This window comes from Oncorhynchus mykiss, chromosome 23 (assembly GCF_057628025.1).
Source record: "Oncorhynchus mykiss isolate SJ-2025 chromosome 23, ASM5762802v1, whole genome shotgun sequence".
NCBI lineage: Eukaryota > Metazoa > Chordata > Actinopteri > Salmoniformes > Salmonidae > Oncorhynchus > Oncorhynchus mykiss.
Window position 1 is genome coordinate 39,228,745 of NC_143044.1, and position 26,690 is coordinate 39,255,434.

At 42.6% G+C, this 26,690-nt stretch overlaps 3 protein-coding genes across 7 annotated transcripts in view; 2 read left to right on the forward strand and 1 right to left on the reverse strand.

The window, feature by feature from the left end:
• LOC110502909 (glucose-induced degradation protein 4 homolog) lies at positions 1-9,949 on the reverse strand. The gene is made up of 6 exons (XM_021581256.3): positions 9,396-9,949; positions 6,849-6,908; positions 2,519-2,626; positions 1,972-2,073; positions 1,712-1,842; positions 1-1,353 (listed from the first exon to the last, which is right to left on the reverse strand). The coding sequence occupies exons 1-6, from the start codon at positions 9,582-9,584 to the stop codon at positions 1,290-1,292; spliced, it is 654 nt and encodes a 217-aa protein (XP_021436931.1). The 5' UTR covers positions 9,585-9,949; the 3' UTR covers positions 1-1,289.
• LOC110502908 (ATP synthase mitochondrial F1 complex assembly factor 2) lies at positions 9,879-13,507 on the forward strand. 4 transcript variants are annotated; one of them, XM_090217458.1, is made up of 9 exons: positions 9,879-10,062; positions 10,260-10,390; positions 10,503-10,547; positions 10,654-10,805; positions 10,982-11,079; positions 11,239-11,319; positions 11,483-11,595; positions 11,815-11,930; positions 12,072-13,507. In XM_090217458.1, the coding sequence occupies exons 1-9, from the start codon at positions 9,944-9,946 to the stop codon at positions 12,207-12,209; spliced, it is 993 nt and encodes a 330-aa protein (XP_090073584.1). In that variant the 5' UTR covers positions 9,879-9,943; the 3' UTR covers positions 12,210-13,507. The 4 variants fall into 4 exon arrangements, with proteins under 4 accessions (XP_090073584.1, XP_036816567.2, XP_021436929.2 ...); XM_036960672.2 differs by having other exon boundaries at positions 9,886-10,062; positions 10,657-10,805; XM_021581254.3 differs by lacking the exon at positions 9,879-10,062 and having other exon boundaries at positions 10,252-10,390.
• LOC110502906 (TOM1-like protein 2) overlaps positions 12,963-26,690 on the forward strand; it is a 17,989-nt gene continuing 4,261 nt past the window's right edge. Inside the window, exons 1-14 of one of the 2 annotated variants that reach the window (XM_090217455.1) lie at positions 12,963-13,260; positions 13,765-13,894; positions 14,631-14,715; positions 15,425-15,653; positions 16,457-16,591; positions 16,737-16,919; positions 17,066-17,182; positions 17,397-17,530; positions 17,679-17,727; positions 18,936-19,098; positions 19,240-19,363; positions 19,547-19,628; positions 25,984-26,043; positions 26,588-26,624. In XM_090217455.1, coding sequence (XP_090073581.1) covers positions 13,843-13,894; positions 14,631-14,715; positions 15,425-15,653; positions 16,457-16,591; positions 16,737-16,919; positions 17,066-17,182; positions 17,397-17,530; positions 17,679-17,727; positions 18,936-19,098; positions 19,240-19,363; positions 19,547-19,628; positions 25,984-26,043; positions 26,588-26,624 — 1,450 coding nt within the window. In that variant the 5' untranslated portion in view covers positions 12,963-13,260; positions 13,765-13,842. The remainder of the gene's footprint in view (positions 13,261-13,764; positions 13,895-14,630; positions 14,716-15,424; positions 15,654-16,456; positions 16,592-16,736; positions 16,920-17,065; positions 17,183-17,396; positions 17,531-17,678; positions 17,728-18,935; positions 19,099-19,239; positions 19,364-19,546; positions 19,629-25,983; positions 26,044-26,587; positions 26,625-26,690) is intronic. The other variant, XM_090217456.1, reaches the window with a different exon arrangement.

The window sequence follows — 26,690 nt, forward strand, 5'->3', positions numbered from 1 at the left end:
TAGTATGTCATTGCAGTACAGTTAATACAACAGTCATTTATTTTTCAAGAAAAAGACAAGGCGTTTTGATATGATTTACTCCATTCCTCATAGTCACACCAATCTACTTTCAGTCCACACACACACACACATTTTGATAAGCTTTAAAAAGATGGCACCATTCCATGGCAAGGGACTGCTTTAAAAGGCAATTAGACACAATATTTCCTTTAATGAGAAAGAGACACGTTTAATACTATCATGATAGAATAAATCTGTTTTCTGAAAACAAGTTGTATGGTTGAAGTCAGAGTTGTACTGTTAAATAATGTTGCATAGTTAACGATGAGGGGGCATGGATTTGTCAGTGAAAAGTAAAACGCTGCCGACTGCATGGGGCTAATAACATGATTCCATGTCAAATCCAACCAGGATCTACGTGTGGCGTTATGTATGTACACTGAGTTAGCAGTGTTGCACTGGAGTTAAACAACAATGTGTGGCAAATAAATCCAGTAACAGAAGCAATCATGAATGTTACCTCGTTAGTCAGAGACCTCCAAACACTCATTACTCTGTCTTCTGAAGCTTTAGAATGGGTAGCTGAAGATATAACTTGCAAAATCTCTTCACAGGCAATCAGAGAAGTTAGCTGAGATTTCCAATAAAACAATAACACTGTCATTCAATGAGCTATAAAGTCTTTAAAGCTCCAATCCAAAAGATGCCTGACCTGTAGTTCAAAGATCAGTAAACTTTATTCCAAACGCTGACATTCAGCTTCAAAATTGACCCAGCATTTGATAGAGTAAAATTCTAGAAGAATCCTTGTCCAATATCTGTTCAGCTGTGATTGGATAACAGCAGACAAGTCCCCAAGAGGGAATCTTCAGCTGTATTTATAGTGTCCAAAGATAAGTGCTGTAGTAATGGAGTCCAGGACTCGACCTCAAAGCAGCAGAGTGAAAGAAAACAATATATTTTAAACCAGACATTAAAACAAATTAAGAAATTATAAAGCATCACACTGCTGCCCCAATCTTCCGACTGAAGTTCCTGCCTGCCCTGGGGCAGAGCAGTCCTTTCCCTCAGTCTTTTGCATCCATCTTTCCATCTCTTAATCTGTGAAAGCTCCAGCCTAAAATACCTCCTTCCATCTGTCCATCAATAAATCCATAATTTCCTCAGACGTACTCTTGGTAATCGTAACAACAGTTTCCATGTTCCCTTCTCCCCAGTCCTTCCCCAGCCTCAGTAGCTTCTGCAGGCCTTTACAGTCCTTCTGAGCCAACAGAGCCACAATTCCTGGGTCACCGAAACTCATAGATGGCTGCACTGTGTTCTGGAACATGGGTGAGGTTCAGAGACTGGTACCTGTGAGGGAGACAGAGTCAGACAGTGCTAGTTACTGTGGAAAGTCAAGAGAGGAGAGATGCATTGGCCTGTCCCAAATCAACCTCTAGTCCTTGACTCATATCTAACAGAAAACAGTGCATTCTGTTTAACTTGACAAATAAAAATCACATAACTTCATGCCCTGTTTCTGTTTCTGTGGGGCATGAACACCATTCTGACCTTGATAACACAAATATTTGCAAAACCAGTCTAAATAAAAAAAAGATTAATTTAGAGAAAATAAATCATCAGAACTGATGATGCACAGGAATATGTTCTAAGTTATCAGTCATAAAATGTTCATGAATTAACCCGTTGGTATTTAATGTCCCGTTACCATTCTGAGCTCCTGTGGTAGTAGTACCCCTCAATGGTGGCTGTGGACTTCTGGAAGCAGATATAGTAGAAACCAGCAAAGGAAGCACCGCTGATGTCTTTAATGGTGTGATCAGGGACCAGGAACTGCTCCTGTGGAGGAGGAAAACAGTTAGTACATCCTTATAACAACATTATACAGGGGAAATGTTTCCAAACTTCATATGCATGTTTCCCTTGGTCGGGGAAGAAAAGGTGATATGCGGTCAGGTTTAAGCTTACCTTCCACCTCATGAAAATGTAGTCAGAGTTCTTCAGCTCATCATAGTCAAACTCATCCGAGTTGAACGTTTTTGCATACTGGTAGAAGGCTTGGAATTTGCCCTGAAGCCCAAATAGAAAATGGTTAAAACACACCACAAATGGTCCTTTTGCTGGAACAGTACAATCTGTTAATCAGAACTATTGTTGACGACAATTCTACTGATCTCAGACAGTAAAAGCCACTGTTCTGTAGCAACCTGATCTCAGAAACACAGAACAAGAATCGTGTGTAATTGCATCAGATGCTGGTTAAGGGGAGATATTAACCAGACTAGTGAAGTGCCCCTACTTTCAGCACAACCTTCACTCAATCCTGATATGACCAAATAAGCAGTGACTGCAAACCAACATCATTCATGGGGGGTGGGGGGGGTGATGCCCCCACATTTTCACCAGACAACATTAGCCTACTTTATTTGGATCTGAGGTCTAAAGCAGAGCAATGTTGGTGGAATCACGTTTTTCTTTTTAAAAGGCTAAATTAAAGATCACATCTTCGATTTACCCAGTGCTTGCGATCCACATCCTCATCTGCATCCCACTTCCTGGTTAGAAATGGACGCTTCCTGCTGATGATCTCCCCAGCAAAGAACGTAGTCAGAGTGGGGTACTCCTATGGAAGAAAATCACAACAGAGAAACAAGTTATAGGCTGGGAATCAACTCAACCCAAATTTTATTTGTCATAAGTGAAAAGCTTACTTATACAAGCCATTAACCAATAATGTGGTTCAAGAAATAGAGTAGAGAAAATATTAACTAAATAAACTACAGTAAAATATTACAATAAACAATAACGAGGCTTTAAACAGGGGGTACCGGTACCGAGTAAATGTGCGGAGGTACAGGTTGAGGTAATTTTTTTACATGCACAGTTGAAGTCGAAAGTTTACATACACCTTAGCCAAATACATTTAAACTCAGTTTTTCACAATTCCTGACATTAAATCCTAGTAAAAATTCCCAGTCCTACATCAGTTTAATTTAATAATTGTGAAATGTCAGAATAATAGTAGAGTGGTTTATTTAAGCTTTTATTTCTTTCATCACATTCCCAGTGGATCAGAAGTTTACATACACTCAATTAGTATTTGGTAGCATTGCATTTAAATAGTTTAACTTGGGTCAAATGTGTCAGGTAGTCTTCCACAAGCTTCCCACAATAAGTTCAGTGAATTTTGGCCCATTCGTCCTGGCAGAGCTGGTGTAACCAAGTCAGGTTTGTAGGCCTCCTTGCTTGCACACCCTTTTTCAGTTCTGCCCACAAATTTTCCATAGGATTGAGGTCAGGGCTTTGTGATGGCCACTCCAATACCTTTACTTTGTTGTCCTTTTTGCCACAACTTTGGAAGTATGCTCATTGTCCATTTGGAAGACCCACTTGCGACCAAGCTTTAACTTCCTGACTGATGTCTTGAGAAGTTGCTTCAATATATCCACATCATGTTCCTGCCTCATGATGCCATCTATTTTGTGAAGTGCACCAGTCCCTCCTGCAGCAAAGCACCCCCACAACATGATGCTGCCACCCACATGCTTCACGTTTGGGATGGTGTTCTTCAGCTTGCAAGCCTCCGCCTTTTTCCTCCAAACATAACGATGGTCATTATGGCCAAACAGTTGTATTTCTGTTTCATCAGACCAGAGGACATTTCTCCAAAAAGTACAATCTTTGTCCCCATGTCCAGTTGCAAACCATAGTCTGTTTTTTTTAATGGCGGTTTTGGAGCAGTGGCTTCTTCCTTGCTGAGCAGCCTTTCAGGTTATGTCAATATAGGACTCGTTTTACTATGGATATAGATACTTTTGTACCCGTTTCCTCCAGCATCTTCACAACGTCCTGTGCTGTTGTTCTGGGATTGATTTGCACTTTTCGCACCAAAGTACATTCATCTCTAGGAGACAGAACGCGTCTCCTTCCTGAGTGGTATGACGGCTACGTGGTCCCATGGTGTTTATACTTGCGTACTATTGTTTGTACAGATGAACATGGTACCTTCAAGCATTTGGACATTTCTCCCAAAGATGAACCAGACTTGTGGAGGGCTACAATTTGTTTACTGAGGTCTTGGCTGATTTCTTTTGATTTTCCCATTATGTCATGCAAAGAGGCACTGAGTTTGAAGGTAGGCCTTGAAATACACTGCTCAAAAAAAATAAAGGGAACACTAAAACAACACATCCTCGATCTGAATGAATGAAATATTCTTATTAAATACTTTTCTTTACATAGTTGAATGTGCTGACAACAAAATCACACAAAAATTATCAATGGAAATCAAATTTATCAACCCATGGAGGTCTGGATTTGGAGTCACACTCAAAATTAAAGTGGAAAACCACACTACAGGCTGATCCAACTTTGATGGAATGCCCTTAAAACAAGTCAAAATGAGGCTCAGTAGTGTGTGTGGCCTCCACGTGCCTGTATGACCTCCCTACAACGCCTGGGCATGCTCCTGATGAGGTGGCGGATGGTCTCCTGAGGGATCTCCTCCCAGACCTGGACTAAAGCATCCGCCAACTCCTGGACAGTCTGTTGGTGGATGATCTGCTGACACACTCCAGCCACATGAGGTCTAGCATTGTCTTGCATTAGGAGGAACCCAGGGCCAACCGCACCAGCATATGGTCTCACAAGGGGTCTGAGGATCTCATCTCGGTACCTAATGGCAGTCAGGCTACCTCTGGCGAGCACATGGAGGGCTGTGCGGGCCCCAAAGAAATGCCACCCCACACCATGACTGACCCACCGCCAAAACGGTCATGCTGGAGGACGGCGTCTCCAGACTCTGTCACGTGCTCAGTGTGAACCTGCTTTCATCTGTGAAGAGCACAGGGCGCCAGTGGCGAATTTGCCAATCTCTGTGTTCTCTGGCAAATGTCCTGCACAGTGTTGGGCTGTAAGCACAACCCCCACCTGTGGACGTCGGGCCCTCATACCACCCTCATTGAGTCTGTTTCTGACCGTTTGAGCAGACATGCACATTTGTGGCCTGCTGGAGGTAATTTTGCAGGGCTCTGGCAGTGCTCCTCCTGCTCCTCCTTGCACAAAGGCAGAGGTAGCGGTCCTGCTGCTGGGTTGTTGCCCTCCTACGGCCTCCTCCACGTCTCCTGATGTACTGGCCTGTCTCCTGGTAGCGCCTCCATGCTTTGGATACTACGCTGACATACACAGCAAATCTTCTTGCCACAGCTCGCATTGATGTGCCATCCTTGATGAGCTGCACTACCTGAGCCACTTGTGTGGGTTGTAGACTCTGTCTCATGCTACCACTAGAGTGAAAGCACCGCCAGCATTCAAAAGTGACCAAAACATCAGCCAGGAAGCATAGGAACTGAGAAGTGGTCTGTGGTCAACACCTGCAGAACCACTCCTTTATTGGGGGTGTCTTGCTAATTGCCTATAATTTCCACCTGTTGTCTCTTCCATTTGCATAACAGCATGTGACATTTGTCAATCAGTGTTGCTTCCTAAGTGGACAGTTTGATTTCACAGAAGTGTGATTGACTTGAGTTACATTGTGTTGTTTAAGTGTTCCCTTTATTTTTTTTGAGCAGTGTACATCCGCAGGTACTCCTCCAATTGACTCAAATGATGTCAATTAGCCTATCAGAAGCCTCTAAAGCCATGAAATCATTTTCTGGAATTTTCCAAGCTGTTTAAAGGCACAGTCAACTTAGTGTATGTAAACTTCTGACCCACTGGAATTGTGATACAGTGAATTATACGTGAAATAATCTGTCTGTAAACAATTGTTGGAAAAATGACTTGTGTCTTGCACAAAGTAGATGTCCTAACCAACTTGCCAAAACGATATTATGTTAACAAGAAATGTATGGAGTGGTTGAAAAACACATTTTAATGACTCCAAACTAAGTGTATCTAAACTTCCGACTTCAACTGTAGGTAGGGGTAGTGACTATGCATAGATAATAAACAGCGAGTAGCAGCAGTGTAAAAACAAAGAGAGAACAGTCTATGACTTGGGTGACTGGAGTCTGACAATTTTTTGGGCCTTCCTCTGACACCGCCAAGTATATAGGTCCTGGATGCCAGGAAGCTTGGCCCCAGCGATGTACTGGGCTGTACGCACTACCCTCTGTAGCGCCTTAAGGTCGGATGCCGAGCAGTTGCCATACCAGGCGGTGATGCAACTGTTCAGGATGCTCTCGATGGTGCAGCTGTTGAACTTTGAGGATCTGGGGACCCATGCCAAATATTTTCAATCTCCTGAGGGGGAATAGGTTTTGTCATGTCCTTTTCATGACTGTCTTGGTGTGTTTGGACCATGATAGTTTGTAGGTGATGTGGACACCAAGGAACTTGAAACTCGAAGTGAAAGGGGGCATGTTCAGCCCTCCTTTTCCTGTAGTCCATGATCAGCTCCTTTGTCTTGCTCACATTGAGGGAGAGGTTGTTGTCATGGCACACCACTGCCAGGTCTCTGACCCCCTCCCTATAGGCTGTCTCATCATTGTCGTTGATCAGGCCTACTATTGTTGTGTCGTCAGCAAACTTAATGGTGTTTGAGTCGGGAGTACAGGAGGGGACTAAGCATGCATCCCTGAGGGGCCCCAGTGTTGAGGATCAGCATGGCAGATGTGTTGTTGCCTATGCTTACCACCTGGGGGTGGCCCATCAGGAAGTCCAGGATCTAGTTGCAGAGGGAGGTGTTTAGTCCCAGGGTTCTTAGCTTAGTGATGAGCTTTGTGGGCACTATGGTGTTGAATGCTGAGCTGTAGTCAATGAACAGCAATCAGAAACATGAAAATAAAAGCATGAGATTCAGCCTCTATTTAACCTCTTTTCAGTATCACGTAATTCTTTCTCACCTCTGTCAACCCTTTGATCTTCAAGTACCCACACAAGTATGAGGCTTCCATGGTCACATGCTGAAAGAAACAACACTTCATTGTGAATATAAAGGCTGGACATACAGAAAGTAAGATCAATGAAAAGATGATTTCTGCTGGAGTCTCAGGACTGATAAGAGAGCTGGTAATTAAAATGTTAACCTGTCACTTCAATTAATGATAGGGTCATCCTAAAGCTAGGTTTAATTAAGCACAACTATGCGGCGTGCCTGGACACAGCCCTTGGCCATGGTATATTAGCCATACTACAAACAGCCCTTAGCCGCCTTATTGCTATTATAAACTGGTTACCAATGTAATTAGAACAGTAATAATATACATTTTTGTGGTATATGGTCTGATATACAAAAGCTGTCAGCCAATCAGCATTTAGGGCTTGAACCACAAAGTTTATAATGGCTGTTAGAGCATCCCTGACAGAATGTAAGATGACACTGGCAGTAGGGCTGGGCAATATGGCCAAAATGTCATATCAAAGTATTTTCCAAATTTGATGGTATGACGGTATTTAATGTTTTCAAAGTTTTACTTTGAGTTGTGCGTGACCCTACGGTGGCAACACATTCAATGGGTCTTTCTTCATTCTGATTGTTTTATACTGTTCAATTCAAACAAAAATAATTTCCCTCAATTTCTGCATTCCCTGCACTCATTTGAGACAATTTCCACACTGTCACATAGGGCTGCATGATATGGGCAAAAAAAAAAATAGGCCTCTTTTTTTACCCAAATGTTGCAATTGCGATTTGACTGCCGACTTAGATCAAAACACTTGGGTGAACTGTTGGAATCATGGAAATAGAATGAGAATTATAATTACACTACTGTTCAAAAGTTTGGGGTCACTTAGACATGTCCTTGTTTATGAAAGAAAAGCAATTTTTTTGCACATTAAAATAACATCAAATTGATCAGAAATCCAGTTTAGACATTGTTAATGTTGTAAATGACAATTGTAGCTGGAAACTGCTGATCTTTTAATGAAATATCTACATAGGCGTACAACCATCACTCCTGTGTTCCAATGGCACGTTGTGTTAGCTAATCCAAGTTTATCATTTTAAAAGGCGAATTGATCATTAGAAAACCCTTTTGCAATTATGTTAGCACAGCTGAAAACTGTTCTTCTGATTAAAGAAGCAATAAAACTGTCCTTCTTTAGACTAGTTGAGTATCTGGAGGATCAGCATTTGTGGGTTCGATTATAGGCTCAAAATGTCCAGAAACTAAACACTTTTTTCTGAAACTCGTCAGTCTATTCTTGTTCTGAGAAATGATGGCTATTCCATGCGAGAAATTGCCAAGAAACTGAAGATCTCGTACAACGCTGTGTACTACTCCCTTCACAGAACAGCTTAAACTGTCTCTAACCAGAATAGAAAGAGTGGGAGGCCCCAGTGCACAACTGAGCATGAGGACAAGTACATTAGTGTCTAGTTTGAGAAACAGAAGCCTCAAATACCCGCAAAACACCAGTCTCAACGTCAACAATGAAGAGAGGACTCCAGGATGCTGGCCTTCTAGGCAGAGTTCCTCTGTCCAGTGTCTGTGTTCTTTTGCCCATCTTAATCCTTTCTTTTTATTGGCCAGTCTGAGATATGGCTTTTTCTTTGCAACTCTGCCTAGATGGCCAGCATCCCTTAGTCTCCTCTTCACTGTTGACGTTAGACTGGTGTTTTGCAGATACTATTTAGCGATTAGCTGCTAACGTTTAGCTAAAACTTGCTAAGAAAATACAAACGAATAGTGTAATTATAGCACGCACGAAGGAAAGTGACATCGTTGTCAACAACATTGTTGCATTGACCATGCAGACCAAACAAGTCTCGTGGTCAAGCAACAAATGCTTGAATGACAGGGGGCGGGACTAGGTCTGTGTGGAAAGAAGCATAGAGAGAGAGCAGAGACGACTCAAGTAGCGGAGTAAACTAAAATATATATATGTAAATAAAATGGACGTTACAAGACATCACATTTAACAAAACAAACATCGTTATACAAGGTAAAGTAAAAACCCAAACCGGTCCGTGCATCAATACCGGCATATAGTAAAATACGTAATACCGCCGAGCATAACCAGTGTTGGTTGGGGAGTAACGTTTGTGAACGACATGTAGTTCAACTAGTAACGTTAATTTAACTACATCTTGCATTAACTTGGTGGTAGTGTAACTAAATTCAAATATGTGTAGTGTTTTCACTAGTTAATTTAAATTTTTGCCCTAAAGTGGTATAGCTTACTACTGGAACACATGACAAACATAAGTACAGGTAAGCGTTTTCAGAATTAACATTTTTACAATAATGGATGGATGGCGTCTCAATGCTGATGCTAGTAAATCCCGCGACCAGTCATCAAAACTCAACTCCGCCTCGATATAAGAGAACGGAGTTGAGGGTTCCTCAGGTAATTTCTGGAAGCTGTCAATCATTACGTGTTATGACATGTCAGCAAAATGACTCGTCAGCTGACTGGCAAATTAAAGTTTCATAAATCGAACTTGCCTGCAAAACAACCTCGACATCGTAGGAGTTGCCTTTGCTCTTCTGGTGTCCTCGGAACTTGGAGCCGCTGTACAGAAGCGAGGCGACAACCCCGGGCTGGTGGGTGTTGATCGGGGGAGCCGGGATAAGCGAGGCCGAGGATGTGAAGGCCATGGGGGTGTTACGGAGGTATCCAGCGGGGACAGGCATGATTCGGGTACCGCGGGGAGGACACCGACCGCAGTCAGTGGCCGTCCGGGCGATAGACGTGGGAAGGGGGTACAGAGAGCACGAATGAGGCGGCTCACCTACATCCAAATGCCTCCAAATCTATAAGCACTTCAGTCACCACCAGTCTTGAGTAAAGTAAGCTGACTTTGACGCAGGTGCCGTAAGGCAGCAGCATCCTCCTCTCTCATTAGCTGAGGAATTTCAGTGATCTAAAACCTCGCTCCCTACTGGCTTATTTAGCGCAATGCTGTCTGGGAAGTGTGCGGATGTAGTTTTTTCCCGCTCTGGTACTGTTCCATTCTGGTTGATTTTATAACCACTATGGAACTACGTTTCCCATGTATCTGGGAATTCTGTCGAATCTACGGTCTGTCAAACACGGAAGGTCACGCTCATGTAGAGATGCGATGCATTGCAGTGAGAGGTGTGTGGAAATACAATCGTATTTCTCCAAATGGTGAGTCTTAGATTAGTCAACCTTCAACTACTCTTTGGTCGTTTCTTATAGTGACCGCAATGTTTCCTACATTTTGAATAGCGACAATATCCGGCATTCATAATTCCTGCTAGCTAACGTTAATGCAAGTTTTGAACCCCACTTGAATTGGGAAAACCTGTTTGTTAATAACTCTCTGTCACTGACACGATGCTGAGGAATCTTGTGAGATTGCACAGTCGTGTGGGGCATGCCCTCTCTCCCCCCATTGTCTGCCCAAGAAGTCAAGCTCTCAAGCTGCCGCTCCCTCTACTCTCTGTGAACTCAAAATATTACTCCATTATCACAGGTAAGAGGAGGTGCACCATTTGATCACCTTTTTTCATCAAATATCTGGCTATATGCACCAGGGAGGTTGCACAGTTCTTGACATGTTGACTTTGTTATGCTGTCATCAACAGAAAGAAAGAAATTCTACGAGGATGTCAGCATATCCCACGGAGAGGGTGAGTACTGGACCGGGCGAGTGAGATACTTTCTCTCTTGATTGAAATAAGTCTGAGTGCTAAGAATTCAAGAATTTACTGTAACATTACCTTGATTTTTGGTCAGCAGGTGGCATGTTTGAGATCAACCTGGACCAACGGAAACTGAAGACACCAGGAGGAAAGCTGTTCACAGCCCCCAACGAAGCCTTAGCCATTGCCGTGGCGAATGAGTGGGATACTCAGAAAGACACGCTCAAGTTCTACAGCATGCATATGGTATGACCTTTTACCTTAGTTATTTTGTTTGATGCTTCATGTTGGCAGTATCTGGAATGACACACTGTACCCCAAACAGGACACTACTTTCATTAGATATTTTGACTTGGGCACTGATTTAAAACTAACCGGGGAAAAAGGGTGCCATTTGAGATTTGTTCTCTCTCCTACTTCAGACCACTCTCTGCAACACAGCCCTCGATAACCCTACATTCCGCAGCAAGGACCAAATAATCACTGCTGCCCTCAAGTATCTGGAGACTGACACAATTTGGTACGCAGAGGTCTTTGTAGTAGCATAGGGTTTTAGTTTCTGGTGAATAAAAGTAACCTGCCTAACAAAGGACAAATATAATACACAGGTTCTCTCCGTCAGATCATTAATGCGTGTGATTTTGTAGGAATTATAACTGATTATGTTGTCTCCTTGTAGTTACAGAGTTGAGGAGCCTCCATCTTTAGTGGAGCTTCAGAATAATGAATGGGACCCTGTGCTGAAATGGATTGAAGAGGGGTTAGTTTCACTTTAACATGATCATTGACTCATTTGCTGTGAGTTACCTTACTAGAAGTTCACTGGACATGTCTACTTATTTGCATGTCATCTTCAGCAAAGGAGGGAAACAGATTTGTAGCGTTGTCTTGAGAGCACTTGAATTAATGTTTTCCTCTTGCAGGTACAACGTAGTCATTGGCTCTTCTACCAATATACTGGGGCCAGAGATCCCACAGGCAACAATGAATACTTTTCGCCAGCACCTGGGTTCCTATAACTTCTGGTCCCTGACAGGTAAAAACAACTAAAAGTGTAATTAGAGATACTCCCATCCCGTGCACATGTGCAAATTCTGAACTGTGTGGGTGCTAAAGGAATCAGCCTCTTGCCTAGACCAATGGAGAGAGAACCCTCAGAAGTTGCACCGCTGTTCATCATCATATTGCTGAGTCTCTCAGTTAAATAGAGAGTACACAACTGCACTAATACTATTTGCGTGTCCTCTGTGTGTAGGACTGGAGTATGTGATCACCCAGCTGAAGTCTGTGGTGCTGGCATTTGCATTGATTGACAAACACATTACAGTGGAGCAGGCTGTGCTGCTGTCAAGACTAGAGGAGGAGTTCCAGGTATGAACTCGCCACATAATCAATGCACATACAGAGATTAGAAAAGCATCTTGGCTATGTATTCAATCTCCCTGTCTGTTTCTGTCTTCCTCTCTTACTAATGAATTATTTTCCCCCCCACTCTCTTTCCCCTCTCCACAGATCGGGCATTGGGGAAATGTAGAGTGGGCTCATGATGTTGACCTGTATGAGCTGAGAGCACGTACAGCAGCAGGGGCTCTGTTTGTACATTTCTCCTCTGAGAGTTCAACGGTCAAACGCAAACTCATGCAAGACTAAGGAGGCGCTTCCCTGAGTCAAACATACAAGCTCAGACAGCACTCTAAGAGCAAAGACAACAAAGGCGGTGTACTGGCCTCTGACTGGGAAGAAATCCCAACTCATTAGGACTTGAATTTATCTCTGGCGTTGTCCTTGGTGGAACAAAAACACATATTTTATCTACCCAGGTCCGTGACATAATCTGCAGTTTATAAAACGTCCTGTGATGATTAATTTCAGTAAAGAGGAACTGTCTCCTCTGCCACTCCTTCCCTGTAAAGTACAGCCAAGTATGATGATCATCTCTTCTACATGTGTTTTGAATCACTAACCAGGTTTCCATCCAACCTTTTTATGGGAGTAAAGTACACCTGGGACAAAACTATCATGGCAGGTTTGATGGAAACAGAACATTTGTCTGCAAACTTTACAAATGTCGACAAAACACAATACTATAGACAAGTTGGGATCTTTTTGTATCTGTCAAATTAATTACATGAGAAACGTTGGTGGAAATTACTTTAAGTATTGATATATTAACCATCATATCGATGTAAATTTGGGAACCACTCTATTGGGCTACGGATTAAATAAGGTGATTATCTCAATTGATGCCCCTTTCCAATAAATATAGAGGGTCTTATTCTGGTGACATGATCATCGATGCTTGGCTGCTGTTTGACACAAAATAATCTCGTCATGTACAATGGCCTATCCGCACGTGCTGTTTGCTAGAGCGCACGTGCCAATACCAGAGTGGGCACACTCGCTATAAACGCACATTGTTTTGTGAGAGAACTATCAGTAGAGTTGAAAATTCGATTGAAACCAATTTAACTTGTTTTTGTTATTCGGTACATGGGAATTTAACGCAACGGGTAGGTGCGTTATGTCATCACGCATCTACGTCATTGATGGAACCATATCTCTGGGTGGGAAAATGCGTATTTTGTTCTTATGCAGATTTTTGAATATTCGTATGAAAATCTGTTCCCAATTGGATGAAAACCTAGCTAGGTACCTCAGTCATCAGTGTCTTTTTGGAACTTCGGATGTTTTTATGGAAACGGTAAGTGTTACCCTCTGTCTGTTTCTGCCCAGACTTCTCACCCACTCCCACTGTATTTATTATGTGGTGACTAGCTTGTACAAAGTTTACTCTTTTGCTTCAGTAGAAATTGAACAAATATATCAATGGGTCAAACTGACTCAATTATGTTTGTTACATGCACAGCAGGGACATATATACCAGCTTTTTTGTCTAACAACTTTGCATCAAACCCTAAATGCATTAGAATAAAAATGACATGGGGAAACACTTTTTGTATTTTTTTTGTTAGAAAACATTTTGAAATCTTATTGTAAACTCATTGAATTATTGTCTTGTTGACGTGAGAAGGTTGCTATGTAAACATACTTTCTCAAGGGTTTACATTGGATTGTGTCCACTGCACAGATTGTAAAATCCTATTAAGTTTAAAAAAAACTAAAACCAAAATGAGTAGGTTTTATTGTTGGTTGTAATTTATTTACAATAATAATGTAAAGATAGATGTTAATGTTGCTCAATCAGATTGACATGCGGGCGGGGCTTACTTGTGCCTTTCCCATGAACTGGTGACTTCGTACAAATTGTTTGTTGCCGATCAAGATGGAGTTCCTTTTGGGAAATCCATACAGCACTCCTGTGGGACATTGCATTGGTAAGTTTTTATAAAATAAACTGTGATTGAAAGGAAACGTCAGATAATCGTGTTTCACGTTCTTGAATCGCATTGACATTTGATTCTTACTTGCTATCGTCTTTTAAGCTCTTTGGCTATCGATCCACTTATTAGCGAAGCCTGGCTGACTTGCTATTATTTTGGTTATTTGCAGGCTGGTTGGCAATAAAGATGTTAACTAGCTATGTGTATATACACATAAACAATAGTTGGTGGTAATCTTGCTAGTTCGTGGTGGGGATCTGGAACAGTATGTTGTATCGCTAGCCTGCTATAGCTAACGTCAACTAACTTGTATTCATTCCCACTACTAAACTAGCTAGTTACCAACCAAGCTAGCTAGGTTACGGTCTGTACTGTATCTGGTTGCGCTAACTGGCTTACTAGCGAATGATTGTAGCTGGCTAGCTAACTATTCGATTGAACCATGTCTGTCGTTTGCCATACATTTGTCAACTGATACAACTGGATCACTGACCTGGGCGCAGTTGTCCTAAGCCGCAATAACCAGCCCTCCCCAGTACGAGTGTGGGCAACTAGCTAGTTAGCACTACCTGTCTGTTCCCCAGTATAGAGTTGACAGTGGTTGTGAGACAATTAGCTAGCTGACAAGTTAGTGTGTGATCATTAAAGTCATGAAAAATATATTGTTTTCAAATTACAATATTTTTCTACTGCTCTGACAAGAGGAAATGTAATGTTCTGTCTTCTTTAGAGAGAGCCACTGATGGCTCCCTTCAGAGTGAGGACTGGACCCTCAATATGGAAATATGTGACATCATAAATGAAACTGAGGATGGGTAAGTAGAAAATAGCTTTCAACTATGCCAATGAATAATATGAAGTCAAAAACACATTTTACACTGGAGCTATCTCTGGAGCTATGTGAAGTTTGACTCCATTTGTCCCTAGTGACCTACATGTGAATATGACCACGCTTTCTTGTTGAAGATCTCTGGCTTTGTTTGCCGCTTATCAAATACTTGTCTTATCAGAAGCAGTAATGGACTTGAGGATGGATTTGCTCCAAGTGCTCTTCTACTATCTAAGGCTTGGGTGGCAATCTGGTCCATTAACCTTATTTGTGAAAGTGTTGAAAGCCATTGCCTGTTTCTGTTTGATAAATGGGTGGGAAGTTAGGGTATGTTGATTTGCCCCTACTCCCAGTTTATCTCAAAGTATGAGATTTGATAAAGATTTGATAAAGCCCTACATGAAGAATTCAAGGCCACACCTACCTATCACAGTACGATTGATTTGTTATCTGCATTATAGTGTAACCTAAACTAGAGCCCTCTATTAGACCATGTAAGTAAAACATTGAGTGTTAAAGAGTTTAAGTAAAGTGTTACTAACATTATTTCAGTCAACATGGAGAAATTATGCTTGGTGGTGCTGTTACTACATTGTTACTACACAGTAGACTATATGTTTTGTGTATCATGCATATCATGTGTCTGTCTCCTCCCTCTCTGACCCTGTGCTCTGCTCTGTGTGTTGTTGCTGCAGGCCCAAGGATGCCGTCAGGGCCATGAAGAAGAGGCTGAACGGGAACAAGAACTACAGGGAGGTGATGCTGGCACTGACCGTCCTGGAGACATGTGTGAAGAACTGTGGGCATCGTTTTCATGCCCTCATCACCAGCAGGGACTTCATAGACGGCGTGCTTGTGAAAATCATCTCTCCCAAAAACAACCCTCCCACTATCGTACAAGACAAAGTGCTCTCACTGATCCAGGTAAAGGATCACACACACTTGTGTGAATGTGTATGCATGACATGTTTTCCTTTATATTTGACGACTTGAGTAATAGAGTAATATTGAGTAATATAACCAGCTTTCATTGAGTATTCTGACAGAATTGTCTGAGGAGATGATGATAGATTGTCCTTGAGAAAATGGGAGTCATTTGAGGAAGTATACTGTATGGCAAGTGCTTTGAGAATGTACTGTATGGTATAGGCTACATACTGAGGCAGTGGATGAGGGTGTTTGGTTACATGTAGCTGCAGTGTTAACCAGGCAGCGTCTTGCTGGTGTGCTACCTGCAGCCAGGCCACTGGTTCTCTGTTTACCATGGGGATCTCGGGTAACCCTGGCCGATTACCTCAGGTGGCTTCTAGTTTCCCGCTGACATGGTGGCTGTTGATGTCTGCTAGAGCACACAGACCTGACAGCAATGAGGAACCATACGGTTTTTGGCTCAGACTCTGTTCCTATCATCTTGTACAAGTACTGTAACACAAAACAGAGACCTGACCGCAATGAACTGAATGGTTTCTCACCTCGTGCAAGTGTTATATTACAAACACAGCACAGTTTTCTCACAAAGATGTATGTGTAATGATGATACACCAAAGATGCTTCCTTGCTCGGCAAGCAATAGCTTCTGTGGTAGCCTACATTTTTTTTTTTTGACACCTCTGACCTTAATACTTTGACCACCTAATGAATACTGCACTGAGAAACATGAGAAGATTATACAGTGTATATAACACTTGTCTTTCTCATCTGCTTTCTCCCTCCCTCCTGTCTCCCAGGCGTGGGCTGATGCGTTCAGGAGTAGTCCAGACCTGACGGGTGTGGTCCAGATCTATGAGGAGCTGAAGAGAAAGGGTATAGAGTTCCCAATGTCGGACCTGGATGTCCTGTCTCCCATCCACACACCTCAGCGGGTACAACTGCCACTGTCACATCCATTTGCATGCATTTCCTTACTCTAAATTGAGTATGAAAATACATCTGTTGTTCTGCCATTTTTCATCAAGTTTATCTGAGTTTTTTGGGGTTTGAGTCTTCTTTTCTTTTTTTCATTTAAAGCTGTTGACTGGCCCAGAGGAGAACCAAGCCACCGCCCCTCCCCTGGCCCAGCCTATCCCCCAACCCCAACAGCAGCCTCCTGCCCATGCTGTCTCCGCCCCATCGTCTGTTCCTCCCACCTACTCCGCCCCGCAGGTCCCCAACCTTGGCGCCTCTGGGTCTATCAACCCTTCACCTGAACAGGTAGGCGAGAGTGAATTTCCGTTCCAGTTGCACAATCTGATCCCTTCTCAGATTTGTAAGAAGGCTTTAAAATCTTCTGGATAGCTTGCATTCTAAGGTGCATGGAATTGGATCTGAGAGGAGTTGACATGGTATTCCCTGTTCAGATCTGCCGGCTGCGAAGGGAGCTGGACATTGTGCGTGGCAACACAAAGGTGATGTCAGAGATGCTGACAGAGATGGTTCCTGGACAGGAGGACCCCTCGGACCACAAGCTCCTGCAGGTCATACTCCTTTCTCTCTGGTATTCTTATAGCGTGTAAATAGGGCTGGGCTTCTTGGGCGTGTCATGACAAGCGAAAACTCCTAGGCTTTATTTTACGGAGGCCACTTCATTGTTTCTGGTGTACTGGTGAAACTATCTGTAATATCAACAAGTCATTTCAGCCTGGGCAGCACTATATCTTTTGACGGCTAACCCTCCTGTGCTTTTTGTAGGAGCTGAACCGGACGTGCCGGGCCATGCAGCAGAGGATAGTGGAGCTCATCTCCTGTGTGTCTGACGAGGAGGTCACAGAGGAACTACTGCACGTCAACGACGACCTCAACAACATCTTCTTACGCTACGACAGGTAGGCTAGCTTACACACACCCACCCACCACTAAGAGATGGCTAACATTTCTGTCTCAACACCTTTCTCCTCTGAGAGGCATGCATGACTTCATGTAATAGTCGTTGTGAGCAGGTATGGACTACTTGTTATTTTGCTTCTCTCTCAGGTACGAGAGGTACCGGTCAGGCAGAGCATCTCAGGGTATCAATAATGGGGTGAGTTAGCAGTCATAGACAGCCATAGAACGTAACCCCCCCACACACACACACAATGACATCCCTTGCTTATTTGTACATGGTTGTCGCATATTTCTGTGTTGAAGTTTCTGTACTTTGTCTTCCATAGCTTGCCTGTTTCTCACATTTCCTCAGTCTGTAACATTGTCGAGTCTGTCTAAAATACAACTGTTCTGTCTAGAGATGTAGGCATGTTAGATCGTCTGTCGATGTCCGTACCGTACCATTAATATGATGTCCACACTGACCGTGGCGTGTTGCCCAGGCATGTTAATGATTTTCATGGTCTTTCTCCTTTCTGTTTGTCTCTATGTCTAGCTGAGGCAGGCAAGTATGAAAGTCGCCCCAATAAGTAATATTTGGACCCAAGGTGGCCACTGTTAACACATGGCTGAACTATATGGACCCTGTACATCCCGTTTTCTCCATGTGGCACGTTTTAACCACCCACTCCCCTCACTAACTGACACAGAGACAGTCTAAAGCTGGGAGTAGTTGCAACTAGACACTGATCTACGGCCTGGTGGGTTTCCTCCCCGTATGGTTAAAGTTGGGATTCAGGGAGGGTAAACTGATCCTAGATCTGTGCCTAAGGGATAACATCTACCTGTGTCTAAAGATGCACCAACCCCTTCCCCACCACCACCCATCATTCTCAAGAGGAAAGATTATTCTCTTTCGCAGCCAGAATAAAAAACACCCACCCAGTGCAAAGGTCATTGCATGGTTACTGTGGTCACTGCTCATAAATAAATGATAATATCACAGACACACCAAACAGCTCATTCTTCCCCACAAGAAATTGTATTATTGCAATTCTCTCACTAACCCATTCTGGCTGAGTACCTACCCCTCCCTTCAGAAAAAGTCCCACAAACAACAACTTTTCCTCATTCATGGGCAGATTAATGTTTTCCTATGATATTCCCTGACCTCTCACGTGCTTTATTTGCCTGTACCTTGCTGTTCAAGGTAATCATGTTGATGTTAGTCAAATTGATGAACAAAACTGAAGCCAAATGTCAGAGCCCTTTCTGTAATCCCTGTCCCCTTACTTCAGGACTCGTTTGTAGTAATGGAAAATGGAATTAGCATTCTGTTTCGGAATGGCTCCTAAAAGAGTGGTCTTACATTGTCTTCAATGGGTCTCTTTCTCTCTTTCCCCCTCTGTCATCCCTGGATCCCAGGTTCTCAGTGAGGCTACAGAGGACAACCTTATAGACCTGGGCCCTGGATCTCCTGCTGTCGTCAGCAACATGGTCACTTCCACCGCCACGCCTCCGTCCTTCACCACCCCCGCCGAACGTCCTTCCTCACCTGCCTCCCTCGCTTCTCGGCTGGCCGTCCTCGGTATGTCCTCTAGACTGTTACTCTACACCGAAGTCTATTTAGTAAAAATATAATCTACTTTAACAGTGCTGAAGCATTTTGTTCTCTTTGAACTGTTTGCCAGGTAATTTATATGGCGGCTGTCTTTTTGTTGTTCCTCAGACGTGGGTGCCAGTGTGACCAGCACTCTGAGCTCTCTGCCCAGCTGTAAGCCTCAGGACGACTTTGACATGTTTGCCCAGACCAGGACTGGAGCTCTGCCACTGACCACCGAGACACTCGTCATGTAAGAACACATCATACATGTTCTCCTGTTCAGAGACAGCCCCTACCTCCTAGGCTTGTAATGAATAGAGCATACACAATTAGCTTTTCTACATGACTGACAGTGTCTGTTCTGCACCATACATTTGAAATCTGAATGTTTTATAACTTGCTGTCCTCCTGGTCATTACCTCTATCCTGGCAGAGCTCCTATAGAGGACCTTAATGCTGTAGGTGGGATTGAGCTGCCTCCTACTCTGGAAGTCAGGCAGCAGCCTGCAGGAGGAGTGAGTATTGTGGCTGGTCAACCTTTAGAAGTGCGCTAACATCACTAATGATCACTAACTTTTCCATGTGGTGTGCTGTTACTGTCGGATAGGGCTGTCCCCAACAAAAAATAATCTTGGTCGACTGAGAGTCTTCTGTTCTTAAAACGTGTATTTTTTCATATATACACACCCTATGTGTTTGAATAAAATTAACTATATGCACTGCGCTTGTCTGATTCTTTAAGCGCACTGATTGATGAAATAATTAAGACACATTAATGATTAAAAAGGGAGCCCGAGATCAAGATAACCAGAAGAAAATAAAATAATAAATAAAGTGAACAATGTTACTTTAAGTTTTCAACCATACAGTAAGTAGAGCAGCAGTAGTAACAACCTAATGAAGTGAGGAAAATACTAGGAAATTAATTATACAGTAACAGAAAGAGTACAGTTTTAATTGAACATATTCACATTTAAAAAGCTGGTTTTTATGCTTGATCTGGCAATGCGGTCCAGATACTCAGTACGGAGCATTTGCAGAGCCGCCTGAGGTCTGTGGAAGCCAAATCAAGCACCTCCAAAATGTTGTAACATTACAGAGGGCTCTGTAAGGCTCCGCATTGATGTGAATGGTAGGTGGGAGCTGTACGTGCTGTATAAACACAAACTCCCTTCCTTGACAACTTTCTTTACCACAATTCTGCGAATTGCAAGAAGTATGAATGCCCAGACTTCTGCAAAGGCAGCATCGCAGTAAATGCTGTACGGCCAATGCAGATGCCGGATTGACCATGCTGCTAGCTTAACTGTCACAGTGGTATTCAGTACAGTATGAATGGCCATGGCCCTAAGTCTGATTGGACTGCACCAGAAGAAGTGCATCTCTGCAAGACCCACTTTAACCTTGTACATTTTCCCATTTGTAAGTTATTATTTGTCTGTATCCTTTTCTCGAAATTAAAATTTAAAACCTGTTTTCCCCCCCAAAAATCTGCATGCCCCCGGACCCCCCCCCCCCCCCATGTCGGAGTTGCTCCAACGCCCCTGGCTTCAAGACTGGTGATTATAGACAGCAGACTAATACTTTCTGTTTGACCGAATCAACCAGGTAGCAACTTGTGGGAGTCAACCATCTGAATTAGACCTATAGCAGCCTAGGTTAAAACGGTCAAAGATAAGCTTTCCACCGACTCCTCCAAACGTGAATAGCCTGTCTCTCAAATATAAGATATTGCAAAATGGAAAAATCTTATAAGCTATGTAATAAAGAGCAGATAAAATAAGACATTTGTTACAGTAAACAATAAAGTTGTTCTTAATTAAAATAATGAACCGCAACAGTTACAGGCCTAGTATTCAATCAACATACAGTGCCTTCAAAAATTATTCATACCCCTTATTCCAGATTTTTGTTATGTTACAGCCTGTATTCAATATTGATTCAATTTGGCCATCTACACACGATGACAAAGTGAAAACATGTTTTGGGAAATTTTAGCTAATTCTTTGAAAATTAAATGCAGAAATATCTAATTTTAAATAAGTACTCACACCCCTGAGTTGACAACATGTTATTCACCATTGGCAGTGATTCTGGTTAAGTCTCAGAGCTTTGTGGACCATGATTGATCCAAAATTCTTCAAGCTATGCCAAATTGGTTGTTGATAATTGCTAGACAACCATTTTCAAGTCTTGCCATAGATTTTCAAGCAGATTTAAGTCAACATTTTAAATTGGGAACATTCAGCGTCTTCTTGGTAAGCAAATTGAAAATACATTTGGCCTTGTTTTAGTTTATTGTCCTACTGAAAGGGGAATTAATCTCCCACTATCTGGTGGAAAGCAGACTGAACCAGGTTTCCTCTAAGGTTTTGCCTGTGCTTGGATCCATTTTTTTTTTTTTTTTTTTATCCTGAAGAATTCCCCAGTCCTTAACAATTATAAGCATACCCATAACATGATGCAGCCACCACTATGCTTGAGGATATGGAGAGTGGTACTCAGTAATGTATTGGATTTACCCCAAACATAACACTTTTTTCAAATGTTATTGTGTACAGGCTTCCTTTACACTCTGTCAATTAGTTTAGTATTGTGGAGTAGCTACAATGTTGTTGGTCCATCCTCAGTTTTCTCCTATCACAGCCATTAAGCTCTTACTGTTATAAAGTCACCATTGGCTTCCTGGTGAAATCCCTCTGCAACTGAGTTAGGAAGGACGCCTGTGTCTGTCATGAATTGTCATGTTGTCTTGTTTCTGTCCTTTCCTTTCACCATGTCTCCCTCTGCTGGTCGTACTAGGTTACCGTTTCTGTCCCTCTTTCCCCCAGCTGTTCCTTGTCTTCTCTGACTACCTCATTTACCCCTTTTCCCACCTGTTCCCTTTTTCCCTCTGATTAGGTCCCTATATCTCTCTCTGTTTTTGTTCCTGTCCTTGTCGGATTCTTGTTTGTGTGTCTCATGCCTGAACCAGACTATCATCGTGTTTGCTGCAACCTTGTCCTGTCCTGTCGGAATCTACCTGTCCATCTGAGCCCACGTGTGTTCATCATTAAAGAGACTCTGTTTGTTAATTCGCTTTTGGGTCCTCATTCACGCACCTGACAGTGTCTTTGTAGTGACTAGGGGTATTGATACATCATCCAAAGTGGAATTAATAACTTCAACATGATCAAGTGGATATTCAATGTCTGCTTTAAACATTTGTTTAACCCATCTACCTTCTTTGCTAGTCATTGGAAAACCTCCCTGGTCTTTGGTTGAATCTGTGTTTGAAATTCACTGCTCAAATGAGGGACCTGTATGTATGGGGTACAGAGATGAGTTTGTCATAAAAAAAAATGATGTTAAATTCTTATTGTACACAGTGAGTCCATGCAACTTGTGGCTTGTTAAGCCAATTTTTTTCTTGAACTTATTTAGGCTTGCCATAAAAAAGGGGTTGACTACTTATTGATTCAAGGCATTTCAGCTTTTCGTTTTCAATTAATTTGTTAAAAATTTTGAATAACATAATTCCATTTGTCATTATGGGGTATTTTGTGTTTGCCAGTGACGACAAATCTCAATTTAATCAATTTTAAATTCAGTCTGTAACACACTGTGGAAAAAGTCAAGGGGTGTGAATACTTTCTGAGGACGCAGTAATTGAACAGTATTACAGTAAATATATTATGTTTAGTAACTAATAAAATAAACGAAGAACAAGTTGTGGCCCATCACAACAGTAGGCTATTTAAGTCACCTTCAACAGCAGCTTATGATCTCTAATGCTGAACATAAAATGGCATATTTAGGCCTAGGCTTCTTGCAAAAAGCATAGACTATTAAGCATAGACTATTGCACAATTCCAAACGTTAATCCGCCTGCATAATAGCTTAGTCGTCTCTCTTGTCAGCTGTATCGGACTGGCTTACTTAACTTCCTCACATAGACCTGGGCTGCCATTTATTACCCTACTTCCCCAATCTTTTCAAGTTATGAGACAGGAACACCAGCTTGTCAATATTTTCGGACAGAAGGCAGCTCCTGGTTTTATTGAATATAAGCCCTGCCTTGGAAAAGATCCGCTCTGATGGAGTAGAGGTCGCCGGGATGGAGAAGAGGTATTTCGCTGCTCTGGCCAGCTTCGGATACCTGTCCTCATTTTTTCCCCACCAAGCTAGCGGTCCACCGTTGACTTTCGTTCTATCTTGGAGATAATCCTTAATTTCTTCTTTGCTATCCCGTTGATCCTCTTTCTCTTCCTCATCTCCACACATGAGCATCTCCATCTCTCGCTCCTTGTCCGTTTTCCTTTTCTTTTGTGCAGGTTCCTCTTCTTCCTCCGTGGATGTAGAGTTGTCTCGTTCTCTCTCATGGGGCCCTGGCTCCTCTAGCTGTGACGCGCTCAAACTGTCGGCCAGCTGGGACAGGTTGACATAGGCTTCATGCCGTTTTGCAACGTCAAGGAAGGAAAGCAGCTTGAAGCGGGGGTCTATGACTGCTGCTTGGATGTAAAGACTACCGTCAAATATTTGGTCGTTGAGCTGCCATCTTCTGTCAATTTCCTGCACCAGCTTTGTTTTGAGACTCTTAGTGGCAGGGCTGTCGTCCTCCGCCACGGCTAAGTGGCGGCGTTTGAGATGGGCCAGCATGGGTAAGGTTGCAGATAAAGATGTGTTGTCCTCCTCAGACAGCAGCTCCATCAGGGTGACCATAGGCTTCAGCACATTACAAATGTCTTCTGCCATGTTCCATTGCGCTGTGGTGAGATCAAGGCTGGGTTCCCTTTTCTCTGTGTAGTTGGGGCTGGAGAGCACGTCGGATATTGGCCATCTATGTTCTAGCAGACACTCTAGCATTGTCCGAGAAGAGTTCCACAGCGTGGAAACGTCTTGGGTCAGGAGGTGTTCAGCCACCTTTTGTGGTTTCTGCTTCAGTCCCTTTCTGGCTTCCTTCTTAAAATGAGCCGTGAGGTGTCTGGCTGCAGCCGCAGTGCGACAGATGGGGTCTTGTTCAAGAGCGGCATTTATGCACAGCTGTAAGGTGTGCCCGGTACATCTGACTCCTTTAACGTCTGCCCATTCCGCTTCCTGCCTCAGTATATCTGCACACAAAACCATGTTTGCAGCGTTGTCATGTACCAAAGCAACCCTTTTACATCCTGGGATTTCATATGCGTCTGCAACTTCTCCTAGTCTCTCTGCAATGTTGGCTGTGGTGGGATTCTCCTCCATTTGTTTTGTCTCCAGCACAAGACACTGCGGTCTCCAGGCCTTGGTAATGAAATGGGCAGAGATGGTCATGTAAGACTCCATTCTCAGGGAGGTCCACATGTCGGTTGTAAAACTTACTGCCTGGCTGTTTTGGATCGACTCCAAAACCTTCTCTTTTGTGTTATGATATTTGGCAGTCAGAGCATGCATAACAGTCTCTCTCTTGGGAACGGTGTAACCAGGCTCCAAGATTTTCAGCATCTTCTTAAATCCCACGCCTTCTATCAGGTTAACGGGCCTCATGTCCAGGGAAATGAAGTCCACGATACCATCGGTTATCTCTTGTTTTATTTTTTCTGAGATGTGGGGCTTTTGGTCCAAGGTGGTTAAACCTGAGCTAGCAGTGGAGGCGCTGTACTGGGGATGCGCCTAGAAATACACAAAGTACATTTTAAATTCTGTATGCTAATATTATGTTATTACATTGTAATAGGCCTATTAAATCTGGTAATGTTCTTTTTTCAATCATATAACACCTGTCAATGTTTTAGCATGCAACTAGAAAAACAAAGGAGGTTAACTTACTGTTTTCAAGTGGTATGTCATATTTGTTGTCGAACTATGGTAAGCAAACCGCTGTTGGCAGAGTTCGCATTCCACTTTTTTGGTGTCATCCTTTACTACAATGAAATGTTGCCATACTGCAGACTTCTTTGACATTTTGCCTTTAATTAGACCTAATAAGAGTTTCAAGTAGCTACCGTATGTAGCAGTAGTTAAGTCTTAGGCAACAGTTAGGCAGATTCGCGTGTGCTGTCTGCAAAAAAATATGGCAGATACAGTTAAATGAAAGGGGATGTTTGGCATTATATGTTAATAGTAATTAACCACACAATTCTGCAAACATTTGTTATAAAATAATAATAAATAATTATTAACCTTGCACCATTTTGTTCTTGCATAATATAACTATATACAATTTCAGTAGCACATATGTCTTAGTGATGGACTGTACCATCCCCACGGCCTCCACAATGAGACAGGCGAGAATGAGACGGGTCTCTCCGTCGACCAACAGCCACACAATCGACCAGTCGACTAAATTGGGTCAGCCCTACGGGCAATACATTATTTTCCACCATTGGCGCGTGTGTGTTTACTGTTGGCCTCTGCTCTAACCATTGATCCCAAGCTTACACTCACTCAGAGAAGTACGGATTTCATATAGAGATTTGTTTTTGATGGGATAGATCTTTTTAGCTGACCTGTGGTAGTTTGTGCTTGTTGTTTTGAGCAGACAACCTCTCTCCCTAACAACAACTCTAACGTTAAAGTCTAGTGCATGGCCATCCCATCCCACAGTTTTTCATACAGCTTGGAAGATGCTGCCTCTTCATATTGACTGTCACTGCATGGCGTTGCAAAGCTTTCACATGGCTGTGTGTTAGTTGGAGTGTTTCATGGTGTTTGGTACTGCATGTCATCAATCAGTAGCAGAGGTCTATGTACCATTTATCGAATGGTTTGTTTGCGTTTTTATTAAATGTTAGGTTTAAGTATTGCTTTTCGTGTTATTTCAGTTATTTTTATATTTAAGTTGGGTTTGTTTTTCTTTTTTTTTCTGTGGATATTTTTGTTGTGGTGCTGTTTGTCCATGACGTTGCCCTGTAGATTCCCATTGGCCAATCCTCTGTCATGGATGACATAGAGGAGTGGCTGTGTACTGACGTGGTGAGACTATGATTTTATTCCGCCTGTTTTCTTTTCTCTTTTTCCTGTTGCATCCTTCCATTTTTGGACTCCTCTTGTTCTTCAGAAATCTAACTAACACATTCCACTTTCTTTGTCTTTCAACACATTTCCTCATCTTTGACCAATCACGTTTCTGATCCATTGTAGCTTTCTGTGTAGTCTTAAGTAATGGTGTGTCCTGGCAGGGAACAAAGGATGATTTCTGTCCTCTTTGGTGCATGGTGGTTTTGTCTTAACATTTAATTTGATGTACGAATATGTAGTAATACTGTGTGTTTGTTGAAGTTCTTTAACCTAAATGGCATTGCGGTTTGGTGAAATGGGGGATCCGCCGTTGTGTGGGTGTAATCCTGTCGGTGGTTTTAAGCACAGAAACTTGTCAATGCTGGGTCTGGTTGTGTTTCAATCAGCACTTTTGGGTAAATGAAAAGTCAAAATGTAAAAGTATATTACAGGAGTTTAAATTCAGAATTCAGGTTATTCTTAAGATAGTTCCACAATGATGCTTTTCCTTCCTCGACAGCAAGGAGAGGAGGGCGAAGAGGGGGTGACCAGTGAAGGTAGGAAACATTTATTCACCTCTAGTAGCTAGCATGTATAATATGCTTCCTCTGATCCCTCTCGTC

What these genes read in the sequence shown, in the direction of transcription:
- LOC110502908 (XM_090217458.1), top strand. Translation starts at nt 9,944, where the DNA reads ATGTATCTGGGAATTCTGTCGAATCTACGGTCTGTCAAACACGGAAGG. An exon ending in AGTTCTACAGCATGCATATG is followed by an intron (nt 10,806 to 10,981) that starts GTATGACCTTTT and finishes CTCCTACTTCAG; the next exon opens with ACCACTCTCTGCAACACAGC. An exon ending in CTGAAATGGATTGAAGAGGG is followed by an intron (nt 11,320 to 11,482) that starts GTTAGTTTCACT and finishes TTCCTCTTGCAG; the next exon opens with GTACAACGTAGTCATTGGCT.
- LOC110502909 (XM_021581256.3), bottom strand. Translation starts at nt 9,584, where the DNA reads ATGCCTGTCCCCGCTGGATACCTCCGTAACACCCCCATGGCCTTCACA. An exon ending in AGATCAAAGGGTTGACAGAG is followed by an intron (nt 2,627 to 6,848) that starts GTGAGAAAGAAT and finishes TTTCTTCCATAG; the next exon opens with GAGTACCCCACTCTGACTAC. An exon ending in ATGTGGATCGCAAGCACTGG is followed by an intron (nt 2,074 to 2,518) that starts GTAAATCGAAGA and finishes TTTGGGCTTCAG; the next exon opens with GGCAAATTCCAAGCCTTCTA.